This window comes from Platichthys flesus, chromosome 13 (genome assembly GCF_949316205.1).
Source record: "Platichthys flesus chromosome 13, fPlaFle2.1, whole genome shotgun sequence".
NCBI classification, from domain to species: domain Eukaryota; kingdom Metazoa; phylum Chordata; class Actinopteri; order Pleuronectiformes; family Pleuronectidae; genus Platichthys; species Platichthys flesus.
The window spans coordinates 13,055,470-13,077,936 of NC_084957.1; the positions used below are offsets into that span (position 1 = coordinate 13,055,470).

The 22,467-nt window shown below is 43.3% G+C and overlaps 3 protein-coding genes across 4 annotated transcripts; all 3 read left to right on the forward strand.

Moving 5' to 3' along the window:
* The first annotated feature begins 2,992 nt into the window (after positions 1–2,992).
* Positions 2,993–6,179, forward strand: cmklr2 (chemerin chemokine-like receptor 2). Of its 2 annotated transcripts, none has more exons than XM_062403368.1 (3): positions 2,993–3,159; positions 4,069–4,251; positions 4,338–6,179. In XM_062403368.1, exon 3 carries the CDS (start codon positions 4,357–4,359, stop codon positions 5,434–5,436), a length of 1,080 nt encoding a protein of 359 aa, XP_062259352.1. In that variant the 5' UTR covers positions 2,993–3,159; positions 4,069–4,251; positions 4,338–4,356; the 3' UTR covers positions 5,437–6,179. The 2 variants fall into 2 exon arrangements, with proteins under 2 accessions (XP_062259352.1, XP_062259351.1); XM_062403367.1 differs by having other exon boundaries at positions 4,136–4,251.
* A 551-nt stretch (positions 6,180–6,730) lies between these two features.
* Positions 6,731–13,083, forward strand: LOC133967286 (NADH-ubiquinone oxidoreductase 75 kDa subunit, mitochondrial-like). Its single transcript, XM_062402642.1, has 19 exons — positions 6,731–6,872; positions 7,495–7,574; positions 7,919–8,013; positions 8,112–8,219; positions 8,369–8,445; positions 8,684–8,765; positions 8,837–8,967; positions 9,063–9,248; positions 9,333–9,467; positions 9,554–9,668; positions 9,751–9,896; positions 9,984–10,112; positions 10,231–10,360; positions 10,442–10,602; positions 10,705–10,859; positions 11,219–11,394; positions 11,476–11,610; positions 11,744–11,816; positions 12,570–13,083. Exons 2-19 carry the CDS (start codon positions 7,496–7,498, stop codon positions 12,659–12,661), a joined length of 2,205 nt encoding a protein of 734 aa, XP_062258626.1. The 5' UTR covers positions 6,731–6,872; position 7,495; the 3' UTR covers positions 12,662–13,083.
* Positions 13,084–13,248: 165 nt separating this feature from the next.
* Positions 13,249–22,371, forward strand: ino80da (INO80 complex subunit Da). Its single transcript, XM_062402641.1, has 10 exons — positions 13,249–13,800; positions 15,427–15,673; positions 15,761–16,572; positions 16,660–16,759; positions 16,847–17,071; positions 17,229–17,338; positions 17,545–17,678; positions 18,281–18,504; positions 18,587–18,744; positions 18,853–22,371. Exons 2-10 carry the CDS (start codon positions 15,456–15,458, stop codon positions 19,884–19,886), a joined length of 3,015 nt encoding a protein of 1,004 aa, XP_062258625.1. The 5' UTR covers positions 13,249–13,800; positions 15,427–15,455; the 3' UTR covers positions 19,887–22,371.
* Positions 22,372–22,467: the final 96 nt, after the last annotated feature.

Genomic DNA, 22,467 nt, shown 5'->3' on the forward strand with positions numbered 1-22,467 from the left:
TGTGATCAAAGCATGAACATGGTTCCTGAGGAGGATAAGAGCAGACATTAAAAAACTACCTTGGTGTCTGCACCATGCTTACGAAATGTATTGATATGTACATTTTAGATGAAAACTGTATTGCTATTATTTAAAAACATTTTATCACCAAGCCCTCTAGCTCAATATATAATATACATAGTCTCTATTTAGTGACCGTTTTGAACCGTAAAGGTCTTAGGATTTAGTTTTGAATTCATGTCTTTTTCACTTACTGAAAGCCATTCGACATTTTGCAATTTTATTTAATCCTTTTTAGTTGTAGAATCACTTTTAGCAAAACAATATTGTAAAACAAAACTCCAAAAACTAAAACTGCGACAATCATTATTTTAATGCAGTAGATTAAAATATGTAATGTTATAGGAGGTCATCAGCTATTGATCAGATTAATAGTTAAGCATCAGCAGTTTAACTGACCACAATGTATAGAAGCTGATATTTTGTATGTAAAATTATTCTTTCACAAAAAACTTCCACAAACACATTTTTTTAATTTAATAAAAAAACAGGAAAATCACACATCGTAGGTGTCACTGAGGAAGCGTAATGAAATTGAAACTAGAGCAGCTAAATGCAATTCCCCCATCATTCATTTCAATATTTGCCTCTGTGCTTACGTCTGTGACCTATTGACCTTATCTTTCAGGACGTCAGGCACCTCAGAATATGAGATCTCTCATAAATCACATAAAAAAATGCACAAAATCTGCATATACATTTTTATTAATGTGATGCATATAGATTAGTGTTTGTTTGCTAAAAAAAAGGCCAACTCCATCCCAGAGTTTCTCCTATTATTGTGCAGTAAGGTAAGGTTTCTTAACTGTTCCGATTTTAAAATAATGCCTTCATAAGGGGAACAGACATGTTAAATCATTGGGAATGTTGCCCTGGCACAAATCCGAGTGTCATATGGACAATGCAGACTTTCTAGTGTTGACTGGAGCATCAGCAGTGGATAGAACTGAAAGCATTGATATAATAACTGATTGGTTGATACAAAAAATTTAAATGTAATTTTAAAAAGAAAACAATTGGTGATTAGTGTCAGCCTCCAGGTTTTTGGGGTCTTAAATAATTGTCCATTTAGTAAACTGAATTTTCTTGGGTTTTGAACAACTGGTGAGACAAAGCAAACCAGTTTAACCTGTCAGGTGACTCCTCAGATACAGTGATAGGCCTTTTTCACAATTGAAAAATATGACAGTTGATGACATTGATAAGCTCATAAAATGAATGGCCGGTGAAATCTATGGAACAAAATCGGTAATAATAATGATAATTTCTTGCACAATCATTTAAAAACGTCATTCAAATTTTAGCAGCTGTGTGTGTGACTTCCAACACGTAGATTAAGTGATCTGACTAAGCGTAAACTAGAAAAAGGAAGTGAGTGGATTGGAAGACAGTGTGTTGAGACAGTACTGTACGTTCGGAAAAGCATGAATGCGGTTGTGTCGGTGAAGATGATGGCTCCCAGTAGTTTCCTGTAAAGTCCCAGTGGGGACTGACGGAAGACGCTGTTTGTGTCATTTTGAAGAAGCAGCGTATCTCTCCAAGGAAGACTGCATCACAGCCGCGACAGATTATAATCAGTGCTTGTCATGACTTGTCGTCTTGATTATAAGGCTACTCAGAACACACGGACCGACAATGTGCACACACAGCGGAGCTATTAAAGGATTTGACAGCCCCCCCCCCCCCCCCCGAAGGGCTGAATGATCCACAGAAGGATAGGATGGTCACTATGGGGTCGCTGGAGATTGAGAAGAGATGAGTGAGCAGCAGCGTCCACATGAGTTTCCTTCTGTCATCAACCTGCAAAAATCGGTTGTCATTAAAATTGATGGATTGAATATGAAAACATCAAAGACTGTATATAAAGATGGACAGCATGACAGCTCCCCAAAAGGGAGGCCAAAGTGCATTGTCAATGTGACTAACTTCTTGTTCAGGGCATAAGGGAGGGAATTCCCCAATGAACTGCAAAACAGAAAGTTGAAATGTTCAACCCATAAAGAAGGTCAGGCTAAGTCTCCATCAGGGACGTGAAACGGGGGCTGGTGTTGAGTGGGGTGTGGTCAAAAGAGCAACACTCAATGTTCAAGTTTACACCCAGAGAGAGCAGTGTGGCAACAATGATGACAGACTTATTCTTGATTAACAGTAAACCTGTTTCATACGCCTTTTGTTTGGACATTTAGCAGGTAGGGAGGGGTCTAATTTAGGAGTCAAGCAGTTGCATTATGGGACTAGTAGGATGAAGCATTATGTATCAAGACTCATTCAACGGTCAAAACGTCATCTATTTTGAAAATCCTTTATGTATCCGTGATGACAAGAAAGTCAATAACAGTAACTTAATCTCTGTTTTAACCATAAATTTAATGCTATGTCATTGTTTTAATCTGCATTCGAAAAGTCAACCAAGGTTAAATTGGGTAAATTCACTGGTGTTCCCCTTATTAAACTCTGCCCTGTGGCTTTAATGGTCCGGTATCTGGAGACATGGTGGAAATATGGTAAATCCAACGTTTTATAGTGTAATCAAGTGAGTCTGCACATCCACATTCAAAGCACGGAGGCCTGCCACGAGTTTACTCTGTTTTAATGAGCAGCAAAGTGCTGAATGAACGAGTTCAGAAAGTGTCTGGTGGGAAGGAAGCAGACGCAAAAGCAGTTTGCTGATCAGGAAGTTTCTGCGTTTCTGTTGTTTTGGAGAAAAAAAAAATCCCCGCCTGTCAACAAGAAAACCGGCTAATTATAACAAACTTCCCCCTTTACTCACAGAGCGGGGAATTGGTTTTTACTCGGCAGCTTCCTCTGAATGAAAGCTTTCTTCTTCTGCTCCGAGCCGAGCACCAATAAGTTCTCTTCATTCCGTTGGTCCATGTCTGACGCGTCAGCCTGGCGCGCCCACTGCACCTCTCCGCTCCTCCAGCCCTGGAACCACAGTTCCCAGTTTACTTTGGATGAGGACTGCACATGCAACACAGAGACCGAGAGGAGAAGTCACGGATAAGACCAGGCCCGGCACATCGGAGCTAACCGAGGCTAAGCAGCCGTGTGTTGATCCACAAAGGTTTTTTTAGAAAAAGGGGGCGCTCCAACTTTTAGGTGAGAAGCCTCTTCATGTTTAATCCATTAGTATTCAAACAGTGCCTATGTGGCACCGAGTGAATTGTGAACTATGACCGTTTCTGTCATGTTAACTGATGATTGTATAGATGTTGTTGTTTCAATTGTGAAGGCTCCACTTTTCTATTTGTTTATTATCTTTAAAGTCTCTAAAGTGTTTTATCTGTCCAGTCCAATGTTTCCATTTACCATAAATGTGTTGTTGTTTACGTTCTCTTTCAAGAGTGATTCCTCCTATTGATCAGTTTTATATTTTACAATATATAAGTCAGTCTGATCTATATGGATGAATATAAATTGAGTAGAGTACAATAGAATAGAGTCTTTATTGTCATTGTACAAAAGAGGTGCTACTTCTGAAAAATTGGGACAATAAATAATGATGGCTTATTGTATTTAAATCCTATTCTTATTGTTGATCTAATAGTTCTAATGATTTCTTATAATATGATTCTCTATTGTTTAGTGCTTGTCTTTTTTCCTTATTTACGGACATCTTCACTATTGTTTGTGGATTGCACTGATTCTTGCATTTAGCATTTTGTACATGTAGTCTTTAACAGTTTGTCAGTTTTTATCTTTTCACAAAAAAAATTGGGCAAAGTTGCAGCTACTCCTCTGCATTTGAAGACTTTCTGTTCATGACATTCCTTCTCAGTGTAATGTTAGAGTAGACTATAGATAGAAGATAAACACTGGATTCAAATGGTGGTGGTGATGAGCTCTGGTTTGGCCTTGATGACGATACCAATATTTGAGATATGTGCAAAAGTATGACTCTTCTCGCAGTCCCTGGAGAAGATACAACATTTTGTATCAGCCAGCCAGTAACATTTACAAATTATGTCACAATACAGCATGTGTCAGCTCTTCCATATTTACTTACAGAACAAACAACATGAATCACACTACGAGGGATCTGTTGATCTAGATGGATGTTGACTCTGTGTTCCAGGGTTTCTCGGGACACACCCTGTCCCAGCCACAACACGCAGGAGCTGAGTGATTGGAAAAGAGGGGCGGGATACACATTGGGTCCTTTTGAGGAGCACAAATCATAAAGGGTGTGAGGTAAGAACAAACAGGGCTTCTTTACGATACTCCATCACCATATTGATAATAAATCTTATCATGACCTTCTTTTTGTCTTCTCCCAGAATCACAATCCTTGCAGTAATGGAGGAATCCGTCGAGGACTATGGAAACTACACTTATGATTATTACCTGGAGTATGGCAACTTGGAAGATCTCAAAGTAGACCACAGGCAAGGGGAGACTATGCACATCATCTCAGTGGTGATCTATATTATTTCCTTTGTGCTCGGGCTGATTGGAAACGGGACTGTTATTTGGGTGACGGCGTTCAAAAGCAAAAAGACTGTCAACAGCGTGTGGCTGCTCAATCTCGCCATTGCCGACTTTGTGTTTGTGCTGTTCCTGCCCTTCTACATCGATTACATTCTGCGGGACTTCCACTGGGACTTTGGTCTGGCCATGTGTAAGCTCAACTCATTTGTGTCCGTGATGAACATGTACGCCAGCGTGCTCTTCCTCACGGTGCTCAGCATAGACAGGTACGTGTCACTGGTCCACCTCAACTGGTCTCAGAGGCATCGGACTGTAGAGAGAGCCTGGGTCACGTGTGGCTGCATATGGGTGCTGGCCGGCGCCTTGAGCTGCCCTGCGCTGATTTTCCGAGAAACCCTGCGCTTGCACGACAAGGTGGTGTGCTTCAACAACTTCCACACACAGGACGAACACACAGCAGCCATGACACACATCGTGATAGTGGTGATCCGCACCACTGTGGGCTTCCTCCTGCCGTTTACCGCTATATGTGTGACAGGCACACTTCTCACAATCAAAGCGAATCGTTCTCAGGGCTCGTTTCGCCTGTCTAGCTTCTCCAAAACGGTCACTGCTGTAATCCTGGCCTTCTTTTTATGCTGGGCACCTTTTCACACCTTCAGCTTAATGGAGTTATCAATCCATTCCTCACTGTACCTACACAACATCCTGAAAGCTGGGTTTCCCCTTGCCACCAGCTTGGGTTTTTTCAACAGCTGCATTAACCCCCTGCTGTATATGCTCCTGGGTAAAAAGGTCCGTCACATCCTGAAGCGTGCATGTCTGAACATAACCAAGAGTTCACTAAGAGAGCTCAGCCAGTCCGTGTCTGCCACTGAGATGGAGTCTGTGCCAGGATACTATCTTGACAGTGTCCCAGAGGAGCCTGTGGAGTCATCAATTCTATGATCGCAATCGTCCTCAGGCTACTTAAGTGAAATGGGGGAGGATCACACGCCCATTCTTTCCAGCTGTAATGCTCAGATTTTCCCTGTTTTGTTTCATTTGGATGGAGTTACACCTACTTCAGCTATTTCTCTCATTGGAAAAACTGAGGGAAACGGTATAATGTGCACATAGCTAGTATTCTTGCATATATTTGTCATTTGCAAGTGATCTCTCGAGAAACAGGCAAGATCAAAATCTATAGCTGAAACTATCCTGATCATTAATTTGTCTGTTTACAAATACAAATCCCTGCCTTTCTCTGGGTCCAGCTTCTCCACTGTGAGGATTTGCTGCTTCTCTCTTGTCTTCTGTGATAATAAACTGCATATCTCTGGGTGTTGGACAGCTGGTCAGAAAAACAAGCAATTTGCAGATGTGTCTTCAGGCTGTGGAAAATGTGATGGAAATTATTTGTTGAACTATTTTCGGGGGAAATCATGAGACGTGCATCTTTCACATTTGGATTATAGTGCTTTGGATCCAGGCTGTCTGCTCATCCATGCTCGATCGGCCGTCTAGATCCTTACAAATGTGCATATATCTGATAGTAGCTTAATATGATTATGTTTTTATACAGTTTGATACTACAGTCATCGGTTAATGTATTGTTTTTTTTAATTAGTTGAGAGTTGTACAAATGTTTTATTTTAATATATTACAAGTAAATACCCTATATGTTAATAAAACAGCTCCTCCGAGCACACACTGAACTGTTTTGTATTATTTCACTTGATGTCATCGTGGTGACCTCATGATGGGGAAGGCTTTTGAAGTTTAACAAACACACACCAGGTTTCCAGCGGGATTTACACACTCCTCACAACTATGCACATGCCCGAGGAGCGTCCAGATGCTGCATTTCCTTCTCCCTTTTCCTGAGGGTCTGTTTACAAATCGAGCCGCGTCCTGTTATTCATCTCCGGAAGGACTCTGACTTGTGAGGATTACATTACTGTTAGATTAGAGACAGACAGATATCCTGCTGTGGAGACACATGTGAAAAATGACACAGGAAGCATATTTTACCCCGATCTTCAATAAGGGAGCAAAGGTCACTCGCACCTCTGACCCACTTTGTTGTTACTGTGACTAAATGGCACATTAAGAAGAGTTAGAATAATCCACCTTTGTATCCAAAGCAAATAGTGAATCAGAGGGAAAAATCCCTGCAGTTGCTGCCACATCACCGCAGACTGTCACAGTTAGGGTGTAGATGAGATTCTACCACTGAGATGCTACATTACTTCACCTGCTCAGTACTGACAGTGGAGCAGTCAGAGTGACGCAGCCCTCCTGTGCGGATTACAGCCACACTGGATTAGTTAATCTGTGACGCAGCAGCACAGCGACACAGTGCGCAATCTGCGTAGCAAACAGTCTCCCGAGGACACTGGCAAGTAAGTGACACCGCACTTATCTCTATCTGCTGTATAACGTGCATAACCTGGATGCTACCACCGCAACGTGTTACATTGTTTCTGTAACATGAGTTAGGCACTGGGGTTAGCCTATTGACGTCTGTCCCTTTAGCTGCTAGTTTTTAGCCACCATGCTAAGTAGTGGAAATAACGTCTATATTGGTCATAACAGTTTCACGCACACTCAATAACTAACGTTGGAATATGAAGCGGCTAAAGCGACATTTGATAACGTCAACACACATGTTGGCGAGTGACGTTATGCACAGTTTGTTGATATTTAGCGAAATGTTAAACCTTTTACGCGCTGTCAACACCCGACGTAGTCATGTAAACATGTAGAGCATTTATATACAGAGCACATACAGAGTGGGTAGTGTCTATATGTTGTTTAGCCGCTCCTTTAGCCAAAAGCTACAAGTAGCTAGCTTCCTAACAGCTATCCTGCTGTGTTTTGGTGCTGGAGCATGTGTGGGTGAGCAGCACGCGTCTCCGTGTTTTACATCATTACGCACTAACTTTGAATGTGTGGTCGACACTGGGAGAATGTGCCTGTCAGATCAGCTCGAGCTCACACGTGATGTGGCCCCTCTTCCTCCAGCATGCTGCGTTTGCCTGCTGTGAGTCGGAGTCTCTTTCCAGCAGCTGTAGCCAAAGGAGGTGCGGCTGCAGCCAATAATGGTCAGTAACCTTATTTATATATTTATACATGTGCTACTCCATCGTCTTATTAACTGATCCGTTTGTGGCCCGTTTCTATCTACAGAATGGCCATTTTGTTTGTTTTGTGCCAGAATATCCATGTAACCTTGTTGGTGGATTATAGGCAGGATTACAGATCTGCCTGGTACTTGGTTTGGTGCCAGGCTGCTGCCTCTGATTAGGAAATAAAGACCAGCGTCACTACTGTGCCACCACGATGAAATATCAGGATTTCATTATTGCAGCATAAGGGATTCATTCTGTGGGGGATTTCTCATTTAATGACAACAGTCATCGTCCCTGTCTTCTGTCATTGCCTGAAGCTCGTACTGCAGCAACAGCAGCTGCCAGCAGCTTCCTGGAGGTGTTTGTGGATGGGAAGCCTTTCATGGTGGAGCCAGGAACCACCGTGCTGCAAGTAACATGATGGATTCCTGTTCATATTTACATACAGCAATTCCCTGACATCTTGAGTCCTAATATTATATTTGACATTGTGGCTGTATTCTATTGCAGGCATGTGAGAAGGCAGGCATGCAAATTCCTCGCTTCTGCTACCATGAACGTCTGTCAGTGGCGGGAAACTGTCGCATGTGTCTTGTGGAGATAGAGAAAGTTCCCAAGGTAAAGATTTAATTTGCACGTTTATTTCTACTCCAGTAGTCAATGCATGTCTGTCAGTCTTTTATTGATTCTTCATAATTTTACCAGGACTAAGAGATGCCTTCTTAAAGTAATAATATGTCATATTTTTGCATGTACCTACCTTCTAGCCTGTGGCAGCATGCGCTATGCCTGTTATGAAGGGCTGGAACATTTTAACCAACTCTGAGAAAACAAAGAAGGCAAGGTAGGATCAAACTCTCAACTAGCATCATTGTAGACTTAGAGATGATGATGACAATATTGCCCTTTAATTATAGCCAATTGTCTGATAGGTGGTGGTTAAGATTTCATGATTATAAAGCCCACTTACATATTTGTGTTATTATGGGTTACCTATATTTATATTACAAAAACTTGTATATTCTCTCATATGAAAGAAACCTGACCTGATGTTATAAAAATGATTTGTTTAATTTTCACAGAGAGGGAGTGATGGAGTTTCTGCTGGCTAACCACCCATTAGATTGTCCAATCTGTGACCAAGGAGGGGAGTGTGATCTGCAGGTAAATAGAAGATGACTGTGTCTGTTATTTGTAAGACTGATTAACCGAGTTGAATATGATTTTGTGTGAAGGACCAGTCCATGCAGTTTGGCAGTGACAGGAGTCGTTTCACAGAGGGCAAAAGAGCTGTGGAAGACAAAAATATTGGTCCACTCATCAAAACCATTATGACTCGCTGTATCCAGTGCACTCGCTGTGTGCGGTGAGTCACGTCTGAATATCTTGAGTAAGCTGAGTTGTTGTGCAAACTAAGAACATTAAAGAAAAATCCCTTTTTTGATTTTTTACTTACTACAGCTTTGCCAGTGAGATAGCAGGGGTGGAGGACCTGGGCACCACCGGCAGAGGCAATGACCTGCAGATTGGGACCTATGTCGAGAAGATGTTCATGTCTGAGTTGTCTGGGAATGTTATTGATATATGCCCAGTGGGAGCCCTGACTTCTAAGCCATATGCATTCACTGCCCGTCCTTGGGAGACAAGGTTAATTGATTGTTCTCTATATTTTTATTAACTTACTATTGTCAAAAAAAAATCTCCTCATATATCCTCATTGGTTTTCTACAGGAAGACTGAATCCATTGACGTTCTGGATGCTGTGGGTAGTAACATTGTGGTGACCACTCGTGGTGGTGAGGTGATGAGAATCCTCCCTCGTCTTAATGAGGACATAAATGAGGAGTGGATCTCGGACAAAACCAGGTACCTTTCATATAACACAACACAGAACTATATTTGTGTCTGATGTTTGCATGTTGTTGACCTGTTCTTTGCTTCCATCCTGACAGGTTTGCGTATGATGGACTCAAGAGACAGAGGCTTACTCAGCCGATGGTGAAAAATGGGTCTGGGCAGTTGGTTCCCACAACCTGGGAAGATGCGCTGACTCAAGTTGCAGGAGCAGTAAGTGATTTATGATGAAGCCTCCTTCTGTAACAATGTATGAAGACTTGGCCAGTATTGAAAAACATCTGTTATTTGACAGTTGCAAGGAGTTGAGGCAAATGAAGTTGCTGCTGTCGTTGGAGGGATGGCGGATGCAGAGGCTCTAATTTCACTGAAAGATTTGCTGAACTGTTTGAATAGTGACAACCTGTGCACTGAGGAAGTGTTCCCAATGAGTGGAGCTGGGTAAGAAAAGACAGAGACAAATTAAGTATGTGGCAAAACTAGTTGAACTAGAGCCGATAATAGGTTTCTGTTTTGATCTTGGCATAGCTCTGACCTGCGTTCAAACTATCTTCTGAATACTGGGATTGCTGGCATTGAAGAAGCTGACCTGCTACTTCTGGTAGGCACCAACCCACGCTATGAGGCTCCTCTTTTCAATGCACGAATCAGAAAAGGGTATGTTGATGTTGTAAAACAGTGTTTCTGTTTATTAACGATGTTGAAGCTGGAAAACTGAGGGCTCTTAAATTTGAATAGCATGTTTTTTTATATAAATGTGTTGACTCTTTTTTAGCTGGCTGCACAATGAGTTGCAAGTGGCTCTTGTGGGAAAGGAAGTGGACTTAGGTTACACCTATGACCATCTTGGGGAGTCTGCCATGGTTCTTCAAGAAATTGCATCAGGAACTCACCCGTTCTCACAGGTAATTCTCGCTTACGTAATAAATGTTTTCAGTCAACTCAAATGTCTCTCTCTTATTTGTGTATTTGATCTCCTCTTGCAGGTCTTGGCTGAAGCAAAACATCCTGTTGTTGTGATTGGTAGCAGTTGCCTGCAGAGAGAGGATGGCGCTGCTATAATGGCAGCTGTATCAACCATTGCTCAGAATGCTCGTGTCAGTAGTGGAGTGGAGGAAACCTGGAAGGTTCTCAATGTGCTGCACAGGTAATTGTCTCCGAAGATTTGAGGAAACGCTTCCTGTAGCAGGGCAGTGTTCACGAGGGATTTTTTTCATGGTAAAACATTCTGTTTTGCCTGTGTCCTCAGGTTTGCCAGTCAAGTGGCTGCACTTGATCTTGGGTACAAGCCGGGAGTGGAAACTATCAGGAAGAATCCGCCCAAAGTGCTGTTCCTACTTGGGGCTGATGCAGGCTGCATTACTCGCCAAGACCTCCCCAGGGATAGTTTCATAATTTATCAAGGTCAGCTGTCTTACTGCACAGCAGCAGAAGGCTCGTTCACAGCACCTCTCATTTACATCAATGCATGTAGTGAGGCAGTCTTAATTCCTGACATACAGTTATTCGCAGGCAGAGAAGAGTGACAGAGAAAAACCTGAGTAAATAAGAAACACATTGAATGCAGAGTGCACAAGGGTTACTTTAAGGTTTGATGAGTAATCACAACAGATAAGCATTTAAACACAAACAGTAGACGGTGGAGGTTAACTTGAAAATACCTCACCAAGATAATTAATGTCAAATTATCATTAAATTTGTAACCACTCTGTAAATATTCATGTGAGGGTTAGATTTCAATTCTCTGCGCCCTAACTGCCCAGGTCATCATGGTGATGTTGGTGCACCCATTGCTGATGTCATTCTCCCCGGAGCTGCATACACTGAGAAATGTGGCACCTATGTGAACACTGAGGGCCGTGCCCAGCAGACCAAGGTGGCAGTGACTGCTCCGGGCATGGCCAGGGAGGACTGGAGGATCATCAGAGCAATTTCTGAGGTGAACTCAAACACAAGATTTATGTCATATAAACCAGTCAGAAATAAGATTAAATGCTGTGAAATCTCTATTCTCATTTAGCTTGCCGGAGTGTCTCTGCCCTATGATACTCTTGACGAAGTGCGCGAGAGACTGGCAGATGTTTCCCCAAACCTGGTGCGATATGATATCGTTGAGGAGGCCAACTATTTCAAGCAGGCCAATGAACTGTCTAAGGTCAGCTGTTGTTTTTTTAGTGTGTGTTTAGTAAATCGTAGAGAATTGCCTAATTAAATGTTTTCTTCCACAGTGTATCTCAATTTATTTCCAGCTGTCTTGTTGATGTTAATGTCTGCCTTATTTATTTCAGGCAGGGAACCTGGCTTTCCTAACGGAACCATTAGTACCTCCACAGCTTACAGTGAAGGACTTTTATATGACAGGTGAGTCACTGGACTTAATTCAAGTGTTTCTTCTCTCACAAAAAAAACTCTCCATCTTCCTCATCCGTTTTATTTTTTTCAATTTCAAAATCATCCATTCTCCTAATATATCACTATTTGTTAGTAGATATTATTATTTATCAATACTTATGCCAGATTCAGTGTATTTATAGTCTCATTTGCAATGAGCCCGTCGTTGCATTTGTTTACTGCTGTTGAGGGTATTTTTACCAGATTAAGTAAAAATTTGATATGTCCTTTTTTATAGTCACAAGGAAAATACTGTAGTATCCACATTTTAATTGCCCTAATTTTCAGAGTGGCAGAAGTATTTTGACATCATACGCTTAATCTATAGTTGGAGAAAACAAAGACATCTGGTCATATGGCTATTCTCAGAGCACCACAAATAAATAAATCGTTGTGGGGTAACGTGGTCCCTAAATCAATAATTTACTTCATGTGGATTTTAAATTGTGGTAAGCAGTTTTAGTTGCATGATACACTGTCAATTGACACAAAAGCAAAACCACAAATTACAGAAAAAATCTTTAAAAGTTTTATTTAACATTAATAAACTAATGTGATCATGCCTTTTCTGTTGGAGAAAATAAAAGCTTTATTTTGGTGGTTATAAATCATTTCATATATTGTTTTGAATGAATATTCTTATGTGTAAGTACTACCTATTTTTAAGAAACACCCAGTAATTTCATTGCAAATTTGAAATCTGCTTTCCGTCTTCCCCCACAGATCCAATAAGCAGAGCCTCGCAGACGATGGCCAAGTGTGTGAAGGCCGTCACAGAGGGAGCACAAGCTGTCGACGAGCCAGCCATATGCTAATGCACACAATGGATAGCCATCCAGTTCTTTAAAAGCATATATACGCACAACTTCTCTATTTGCACATTCCCAGGAACATATTTATTTGCACTTGTGGTTTACTGTAGCAGATGTACTACCATAGTTTATCCTGCACTTTACTAACCTGCAGTATCATGTATAATGCCTAGTTCAAATTTTAAGCTTACGTTTGACAAATCTCCAGATATGCAGTTTATGTTTGCACATGTGAGGACATTCTCACTTAAGTAGTTGCGGCCAAAGGTTCAAAATATTTATCTTCCAAAGATATATCTAGAGATTTGATTTCCTTTTAAAATTTAAAAGTGTTACATTTATATTTTTCTAAAAGGTACAATAAGTTTTAGTATTGAAAATGTAGCTATTTGTAAATGTGATATTTAATAAATCCGTTTTCTGTAGCAAGCCTAATTAATCTTTGCAAAACCCCTATTTAACTGTATGCTGTTATTTAAAATGTAAAAGTATTAAAAATGTTGCACTGCTACCAAAGGTGATATGTTCATGTTTTGACACATCTCAAGCGGGGAGCTCCGGGACGTGAGTGGCACGTGGTCCATCACCAGTGAACAGCAACAGTGTGGCAGCAGCAGCAGGGCTGATAAGTCGTTCCTATGGAGGATGATAGCCGGGGTCCAGGTGGATTTCACACCGCAACACGTCCCTGGACCTCTCCCTCAATGTGTTACACCCAGCGGTTCAAAGTAGGGCTCATCCATACTACAGCACCCTTCACACAAACTGCCATTCCTCCCGCAACAGGACGAACAGGACTGTTGTAGTCCGCGGAGGCGTTTAACAAAGTTGAATTTCCAATATGGTAGGAGAGGTTGTTGTTGAGCGGCTTGTTGTCATGTCCCCGCGGTGCCTGTAGTGGTGCTGTGAGGAGTCTGCTGTGGCTCCAGCTAAAATCCTCAGCAGCCTACCTACTGCTTGTAATTCGCTCCGGATAGCTTCTATTTCCATGCATCCTTATTTCAAGATACACCGAGCTCGATGAAGATAACTGTTCCTCTCCTGTCGCGAATATCGATGCACGGAATAGCCTAGCTGATTCGAATAGACATTTCGGCCGTCTATCTGGAGCGAATACCTTACACAGCCCATAGCAATTCAAGGTAAGCGAAGTCCTATCCAGCCTCGGCCTCGATTTCTTCTGCTACCGTTTCGCAGAGGCCTCAGTCGGCCAGCAGTTTTACGAGAGGTCGCTGGGCTGTCCAAGCTAACAGGCCACTCCCATATGGCTTCATTATTTTACAAGTTGTGGCCTAACCAAACGACCCAGTGCCTTAAGAGGATGCGTGGAATGGCGCAAAGGGGTCAGTTTTAAGTATTTGAGCATTTTAATGTAATATTATGTGGCTATACCTGATATCGATTATTACCGAGGCCTTCGATGTCAGGCCTGAAGCCTATCTAGACCCTTTGTTTGAAAGTATTTTACTATAATGTTTGCGTACACTAAAATCCCACAATTTACGGCGACAGTGTATTGTTTCCATCTGATGATTCCACCCGCAGATTTTAAATAAATCCTGACAGATACTTGTCCTTTACAGTGTTACTATTTGCTTATGTTTCCGTTTCCTGGTTAGCTACCGCCTACTAATTTATGTTTTTAGCTTCGTTAGCGTGTTAGCTAACAGGGATCATTTGGCTTTTAGTGAATGTTGTGTGTCGACAACAACTTATTTTTGCCTCGAGGTGGATCCAGCTGTGTTTAATGAACTCCTGTATATGTTTCATGTAGATGTTTTTATATTATTATACTATTAAGTTGAGTATGTCTATCGGCTCCAAGCTAAAGCTAGCAAGCTAGCTCCCCAGGCTCAATCGGTAGTCACGCTAGCGGGCGTTAGTCACCGTATGTTGCCAGTCCGGTTCTCCTTATTTAGCCAAACATGTCCGATCATTTAATCTAATCGGGTCAATATGATCGACTGAAATGTGACCAACATGCAGCTGAGCCGTCCCTGCCGCAGCTGTTTGGGAACCAACTTAAAAACACAAAGTTACAAGGCAGCAGCAACTAAGCTACAATTGGAGCTGAGCAGCTAAAGCTACAACTATGATCACGGTGTGTTGTGATAAACCAGCAGCAGTCGGACTGTACGGCTGTTTATTATGACGTGAAAACAGATAGTGAAGTTCTCGTTGGCTCACTGGAGGAAGGAGACTTTTCAAATAGAGGAACGCATGTGTCCAGCTGAGCTGCAGTGGTGCCTGCACACCGGCCAGTGGATAGTTTCTGGTTCTTAACTTTGTCCCGCAGACTGTGGTCATTCAAACTGTTTCAACCGTGCCATGTTGTCCTGTATGTGCTAGAATCCAAAGCCTCTCTGTTTACTTGGAGTTTCACAATAAGAGACTTTGACACAGGAAAGTTATACAGTCTGGGAGCAACTGTGCTTTGCCCTCAAATGAGTATCTTTATTCATTCACTTTGTTAAAGTTTACTGAACTAGCAACACTGAATTTACTCTTTGAATGTTTCATTTAAGTTCTGACTTTACACGACATGTTTAAGCAGCAAATAACATTCCACATCTATCTATGCTTTCTGAACTTTTAATCTGATTTAAGAACTATATTAATTAAGAGTTTATTGAGACAGCAATCACCCGCAGAGGTGATGATGTCCCTGCCTCATAACCCCGTAACAATGCAAGCATGGTTACCTCTTTGTTAAATGTGTGAAATGTTTGTGATGTAATTCTTGGTTTTCTCTGACTTTATCCTGTCAGCTGATGTTGTCAAGGACACGAGTCACGTGATGTACGAAGGCAAACACATACACTTCTCAGAGGTGGACAATAAGCCGTTGTGCTCGTACAGCCCAAAGCTCTGCAAGCAGCGCAGACTGAACGGCTATGCTTTCTGTATACGGCACGTTCTGGAGGACAAGACGGCCCCCTTCAGGCAATGTGAATATGTGGCTAAGTACAATAGCCAGCGATGTACCAACCCCATCCCCAAGTCTGAGGACCGCAGGTCTGTATGATTGTCTGTATATGTGAGAGATTCCATATGTTACATGTGTGCACTGTGTGCTGAGAACCATGTGTTCTCGTTTTCCAGGTACTGCAACAGCCACCTGCAGGTCCTCGGTTTTATCCCCAAGAAGGAGCGCAAAAAGAAACACGATGCTTTGGAGGAAATGCGCTCACGGGCTCACCTGGAGTCCGTGGCTCTCAACATAACTGTGCCCTCTCTAGCTCTGAAAGCTCCCAATGGCCTAGATGAACTTCCACCATCGCCCCCCTGTTCACGTCTGTTACCCCTCCCTGATGGGGAACTCCCGGACCCTTTTGCCTTTTATGAGGACGACACTGATGGGGAGGAGGTGGGTACCCCTAGGAAGGGCAACGCCATCAAGAAGAAATTACAGAGTCGGCTGGTGCTCAACCAGAAACTCTGCCACGACACTGACCTTTTCCAGCCACCCCCTGAGCACTTTAGTCCCTCCCCCGTCCCCCGGGTCCACCCCTCCTCACCGCTCAACACTCATCTCCCACGGCAGCCGTCAGGTCTTCTCCAGCCACCCCAGCACTCCAGCGCAACATCCTTCATCTTCCCAGGACAGCAGCAGGGTTTATTATGCAATCCACCACCACCTCAGTCAGTCAACTTTCTGCCTCCAGGGATGCCCGCAAATGCAGCACCCAGTCCAGTGCAACTGTCTGGGCCATCACTTAGCAGGAAAATGCCTTTTGCTGCTACTCACTTGCCGGTCAGTTGTAAGGACAGTGGCAGTAGCAATCAGCGGCAAGTGGTTGTCATGCGTCCCACTGCCTTCTCACCATCTGCCAGCTGTTTAGCCAGGTTGCAACATCTGGTGCAGCTCTGTGCCAAGAGACACCGGGAGCATGGAGACCTCTTTCCACATCTAGGTATACATTTACATGTATTTACCAACAGTTTTCTGTTCGTCCTTATAAAACAAATGGATGGGTTGCTCTAACAAGTTGCTCCTTCAGGTTTGGACTGGTCAGAAGATAGTGCGGATGAAGATGATGATGAGGAAGAGGAGTCCGAGAGATTTGTTCCTTTTCAGACCTCATGGAGACCACAGAACAGGTTGGTATCAATACTTCACCTCGCAGCATGAACTTTAACCTGGCGTCTCTTTGTTGTACTAAGAGCTTTCAATCCCTTCCCAAACAGGTTGGAAGACGACTGCGGTTCCTCTCGGAGAACGCGGTTACTTAGGCTCTGCTCGTACCTCCGGGAGAAATACAAGCACATGTGCAGGCAGGAGAGGGCGAGTATCCGCCAGAAGAGATACCGCTATGCCTTCCGCAAAGCCTTGCTGCATGCCGCCAGTAACAACCCAGACTGTGCTGGGCAGCTCATCCAGGACTTTGGTGGTGCCTCTCGATGCTCTACAAGGTATTAATATCAAATCAGTCATTTTGCTATCTCTAATTAGAACACCGCCAGATTAACAGATTAACTATTTATTTCCTCCTGGATTTCCTTATTTGAAAAGCACAAAACACGACAAACGTGGAGTCAGTTTTCTCAGTGCTGCTGTTTGTCTTCACAGTGAGGCTCCAGTGAAGCAGGAGAACACAAACACAGGGACCTGCACGGGCAGCACCAAGGGCCAGGCCTGCAGCAACAGAGCGCTGCCTTTCACTCAACACTGCTTTCAGCGTATCCTTCCATGAGCCACACCACAGCTGGTTCCTACAAGTGCAGCACCATGGCTGTGACTCTGTTATCTCTCTTTTTTTGTTTGTATTTTTGCGACTTTTTGTCTCTTTCTTTGTGTATACTGTTATGTACAAAATCCAGACTTGATCGAGTGGCACGATCACATCTATAGTATATTATATAATTTCCTTCACTGTTCCCTGTAGACATTCTATTGAATCGTTCCCAGCAGCTCTTTGCTAGTTGCACAGCCAAATTTGCAGACGGTCAGCAGTGCTCCATCCCGGTGTTCGATATCACGCACCAGACGCCCCTCTGTGAAGAACATGCCAAAAAGATGGTGAGCTTGGTGTTTACAGGACAAATTCAGCACTTAGGGCCTTTCAGTTAATTGCTGAAAGATAGATGATGAGATGATTAATGGATTTCACTAACCTAGCTCAGTATTAAGACCGGAAACAGGGGAAAACAGATGGCTCTCTCCAAAAGTAACGAAATCTGTCCAACAGCATATATAAAGCTCGCTAATTAACACCTTTCTAGTATTCAGTAATTCAGCAAACAACTGAGACTCCAGGAAGTTACTTGTCCTAAACAAAAAATAGTCTGACCCATAACCCTGTGTAGAAACTGGGATATTTACTTTTTATACACACATTTTTGTTCAGATTAAACTAACTATATACAAGATATGGGGGAGTTACAGACACACAGGGAGCAGCTAATAGGCTAAAGGCACCTGCAAAAACTATTTATTTACACAACATACATGAGAGGGATTTTAGTCGTCTCATCTTACTCTGGAATGAAAACAAGTTGGCATATATCCCTTAATGTTATTTTTTCTTTATCTTGAAATTGTGACGATTTATTGTGATGTTTTGATTTGATAATGTCTCACGTCGAGATGACTCACCGTGCTTCTCCGTTCATTCCGCACAGGATAACTTCCTGCGTGGAGATGGGAACCGGCGAGTGCAGCACCACGCGCAGCAACAGCGAAAGCCACGTAAAAAGACCAAACCCGCGGCGCTCACCAAAAAACACAAGAAGAAGAGGAGGAGAGGACCGCGCAGGCCTCAGAAACCCATCCCTCCAGCGTGGCCACAGGGGAACCTGGGAATGCCTTCTACAAGCCTAGCGATGCCCTCACAGGCCATTATCAGGTGGGCTTCAGCTGTTGAGTCAAAGATTAAGCTCCACATTCCAGTAGAATATATATTTCATCACCTCTCCTTGTTGTTGCAGGAGCCCTTCAACTCCAGACCTAAGTACAGAGGAGCTTCCTGACGACATCACCAATGAAATGGCAGACATTCCAAATGACCTTGAGCTGAACCAGGAGGATTTCTCCGACGTGCTGCCCAGACTACCTGAAGACCTGCAGGACTTTGACTTGTTTGAAGGTTCCCACAGCTTATACTTGTGCACCACTCTGCTTATTATGTGTATAATAACAAGTCCCCTTCTCTGTGATTTCAAATCATAATTGTAGCATGTGTGTTTGTGTGTAGGTAAGAACGGGGAGCTCCTGCCCACCACTGAGGAGGCTGAGGAGCTGGTGCGTGCACTACAGGCTATGGGGTCCTATCCAGACTCTTTAGTGTGCCTGACCTCTCTGGGAGACCTGGCCCCATCTGAAGGAGTGGACCATCGAGCCATGACCGTGTTCCCAGGTCCGGTGCAGACGGGGACCATGGGGGATCTGCTCAGCAGCCGCATCCCTACAGAGAATTTCACCAGTCTTGAGCTGGAGGAAAACATACTGCAGTCGACTGGGGGACACTTTCCGCCCTCGCCGCCGTCTCAGCCTGCTAACCAACCCCCAAGGTCATGCTCCAACCTGACCTCATCTTCCTCCACCGTAGCCCCCGCCACCACCTCACTGCTCACTCAGACCTCGATAGCAGAGCGAACGTTTTCTCGGACACACACATCCCACGTCCTGGCCAAGTCGGACGTGCCCACGTCGTCTCCCCAGGGCAGCCACTACAGCAGTGAGCATGTGCCATCCCCATACAGTGACCACATTTCCTCCCCCCATACCGCCTCTTATCAGTCTGACTCCCCTCTGCTGCTGGAAGTCCCTCTCAGCGGGGTCCCAGGACCCCCACGCTCATCATGGAATAATCTCCCTCTTCCACTCACTGACCCCACACAGTTTGGCAATCTCATAGGCTCAGAGACTCATCTCATATCCACCTCCCTGTCCACTCCCCCCGCCAGCACCTCCCACTCTGTGACGCTGCAGCCAATGGCTGCGCTCTCAGCGATGCCTCAGAGTGGTTTGACAGGTCTAACAACGTCCCCCGCCCCCTCGTCCTCCCTCCCATCGTCCTCACACGATCTTCTGACCTCCACACAGCCCAAGCAACAGCTCCCTCAGTTCAGCGCGGCCTTCGGTCATCAATTGGCCTCCCACAGTGGCATCCCGAAAGACGTGCAGCCCAGCCACAGCTCCACAGCGCCTCCTGCTGGCTTCTCCATAGTTAGTGCCACTGCTGCAAGTGCCAACAGCGCCACACCACCCTTCACGCAAAGTAAATAAGAGCAGGCGGCAGGATGATGGTCTGTGGACTCAGCCACATAAAATTCAGCCGACTGGCTTCAGATTGCCCCCCCCCCCCCTCTTCACCTGCTACATGTGTGCAATGTGGTTCTAGTGCACTATTTGAAAATTAATTTGCACAACCTCAGATTTTCCTCTATTTTCATTCTTTTGCGGTTCCTTCGGATTTGAAGTCAGCGTGAGTCCACTCGTTTGATGCCTTGTGGTCTCGTAAGCAGCAGGTTAGAGTCAGATTTTGTGATTAATAAAAGTGGGTGAAAATTGGCAGACGGACCTGAGAAGAGATTATCTGTGTCACAGTGCTCAGAATCATTGAAGCTTCAGTCGGTCAGTTTCGTTTTGCTTTGCCAGTTTAAGTCCCGTCTTAAGATGATAATCAACTGTACCCTGCCTTGCTCAGATGGCCATTGCTTTGTTTTTAATTTCTCAACCCTTTTCATACACTGCCCCCCCCTCCCCCCCTCCGAGAAACAGTACAAGTTGTGACATCTATGACCCATTACGTTTCAAGCTATTTAACTGTTATCATGATATAGAATCTTACAGAGTCAGATTTCACAGTCATGTGAATTTACCAAAAATACTTTTAAACAGCTGTTTTTATATTGTGTATACTATATATGTGCTCATTTATTTGTTTGCTCAGACGTCAAAATCTCTGACCTCACCGTTGGTTGTGGGACTCCGAGTGGCCTAGTAGACACTTGAAGAAAAACATAGTTTCTTAAAGCAATAAACACATTAACATAACTCTAGCATTGTAAGATATTTTATTGGTCTCATAACATGTAGCTTCACTCGCTAAATCCGGACTGCACCGAGAACCTTTGGCCTCTGGACACAGACCCACGATCAGGTTGGCCTAACGTCTTGTGGATTTGTGAGGCTAATAAATGAGTTTCAGTGTTATAGCATGGGTAATGACGGGTAATCCAGGGATTTAAGTGTCTACTATCGAAGGTGCTCTCTGATCCACATACACACACACACACACACAATGGTCTTTAGTGACTTGCATGTCTCGTAAAAGGACTCCCACTATAAGACGTCGAGGCCGCGAATTGGCACAGGAAATTGACATTTTACCCATTAGCTCGGTGTAGTGTGATATACACAGATGTGTTGTCGAGCAAATCTGGAGCAAAGCACCATCTGTTTTACTCAAGTCATACAAGGATTTTAAAACGAAATGATGCAAACCCACGGTCTGGATTAGATTATTGGAGAATCACAAGGACACAGCAGTACAACCATGGCATTTGATGGTATATTAGACATTTGACAGAACTGTCCGACATTGTTGAGTATTAAGTATATAGAGTAGCAGTCTCTATCTTCGGGTTTGTTGGTGAATTATTGAGTAGCAATGGATTGAAATTGTATTTTTGCAACGTATCCAGTGGAATCTGTCTTGTAGAATGAGTCTCTTGTTTTTTAATGGCTATCAAAATGGTGGTAAGTTCAGTTGTAAGTCCGAGGGATCAACGTTTCTATGCTGTGTACGCCGTCATTATGTTTTTAAATGATGTTCCAATGGGAGACTGGTTTTTTTGATAGCTATTAAACTCCAGGATGAAGTTTGAGATTGCGCGGGGCTGTGACATTTTGTGTGAGAGGATTATAATATCAAAATTGGATCATGGTCATTTGGTTGTATGAAACATTGGAATATATGCATCGCCTTTTCATGTCATTATGTGGAGCTCATCGTACAGTATGTTGCTTTTTGTCTATATAGATTTGCACAGGAGTGGATGAGGCCGGCGGTTGTTTCACATGTCCCGTGTTAGTCTTTTCCTCTTTTTCCTTTTCTTCCTCCTCCGCTTGGATGCTCATTAAACAAACAGGTGCCATCATTACCAGCTTTTAGCCTGCACCACACTGCCCCCCCCCCCCAGCCCCCCACCTGTTTCCAGCTGTGAGAAGGCCCAGTTCTGTCTGTTCTCTTCCAAAGAGAAAAACACACGTTACCAAGTGTAAACCTGTAGCTTCACCAGAGACGACGGGGCTTCTTAGTGACTGCAGTGTTTCTCACAATCAGGTTGGAAGGAAAAAACGAAATCTTTGCAAGGCAATACTGTTGTATCCACATTACATGAGATTAGTCGCTACACCAGTTTACTCTCCCAACAACCACGTAGAACAAAATTCACAGGGCTCATAGGCACATGTAACTGCTTGAATTCAGAGATGGCTGACAAATTCCTATACTCATTGAATGTACTGTATTACTGTTTTTAAAGATAGGATGAGCTAATCTAGTCACCTTTTGTTATTGGTCCTTGTTTAATTTGTCTAAGGTATTTTTTGTATACAAAGGTTTACATTTTTATGTATATTTTTCTTGTGTACAAATTATGTAATATGTGTACAAACACTGTATGTAATATCTGTATATAGTGTGAGAAATTTGATCTTTTGTTTTTGGATGTATAAATAAAACTTGCTGTGAGGTATTTGCTGACACAGTTTAATGTGTTTTCTTTTTCTTCCCAGACACAAATTATTCCCACTATACTTTGACAATGTTGATTCCCAGTGTCCCGATTGTGTCCCTCAA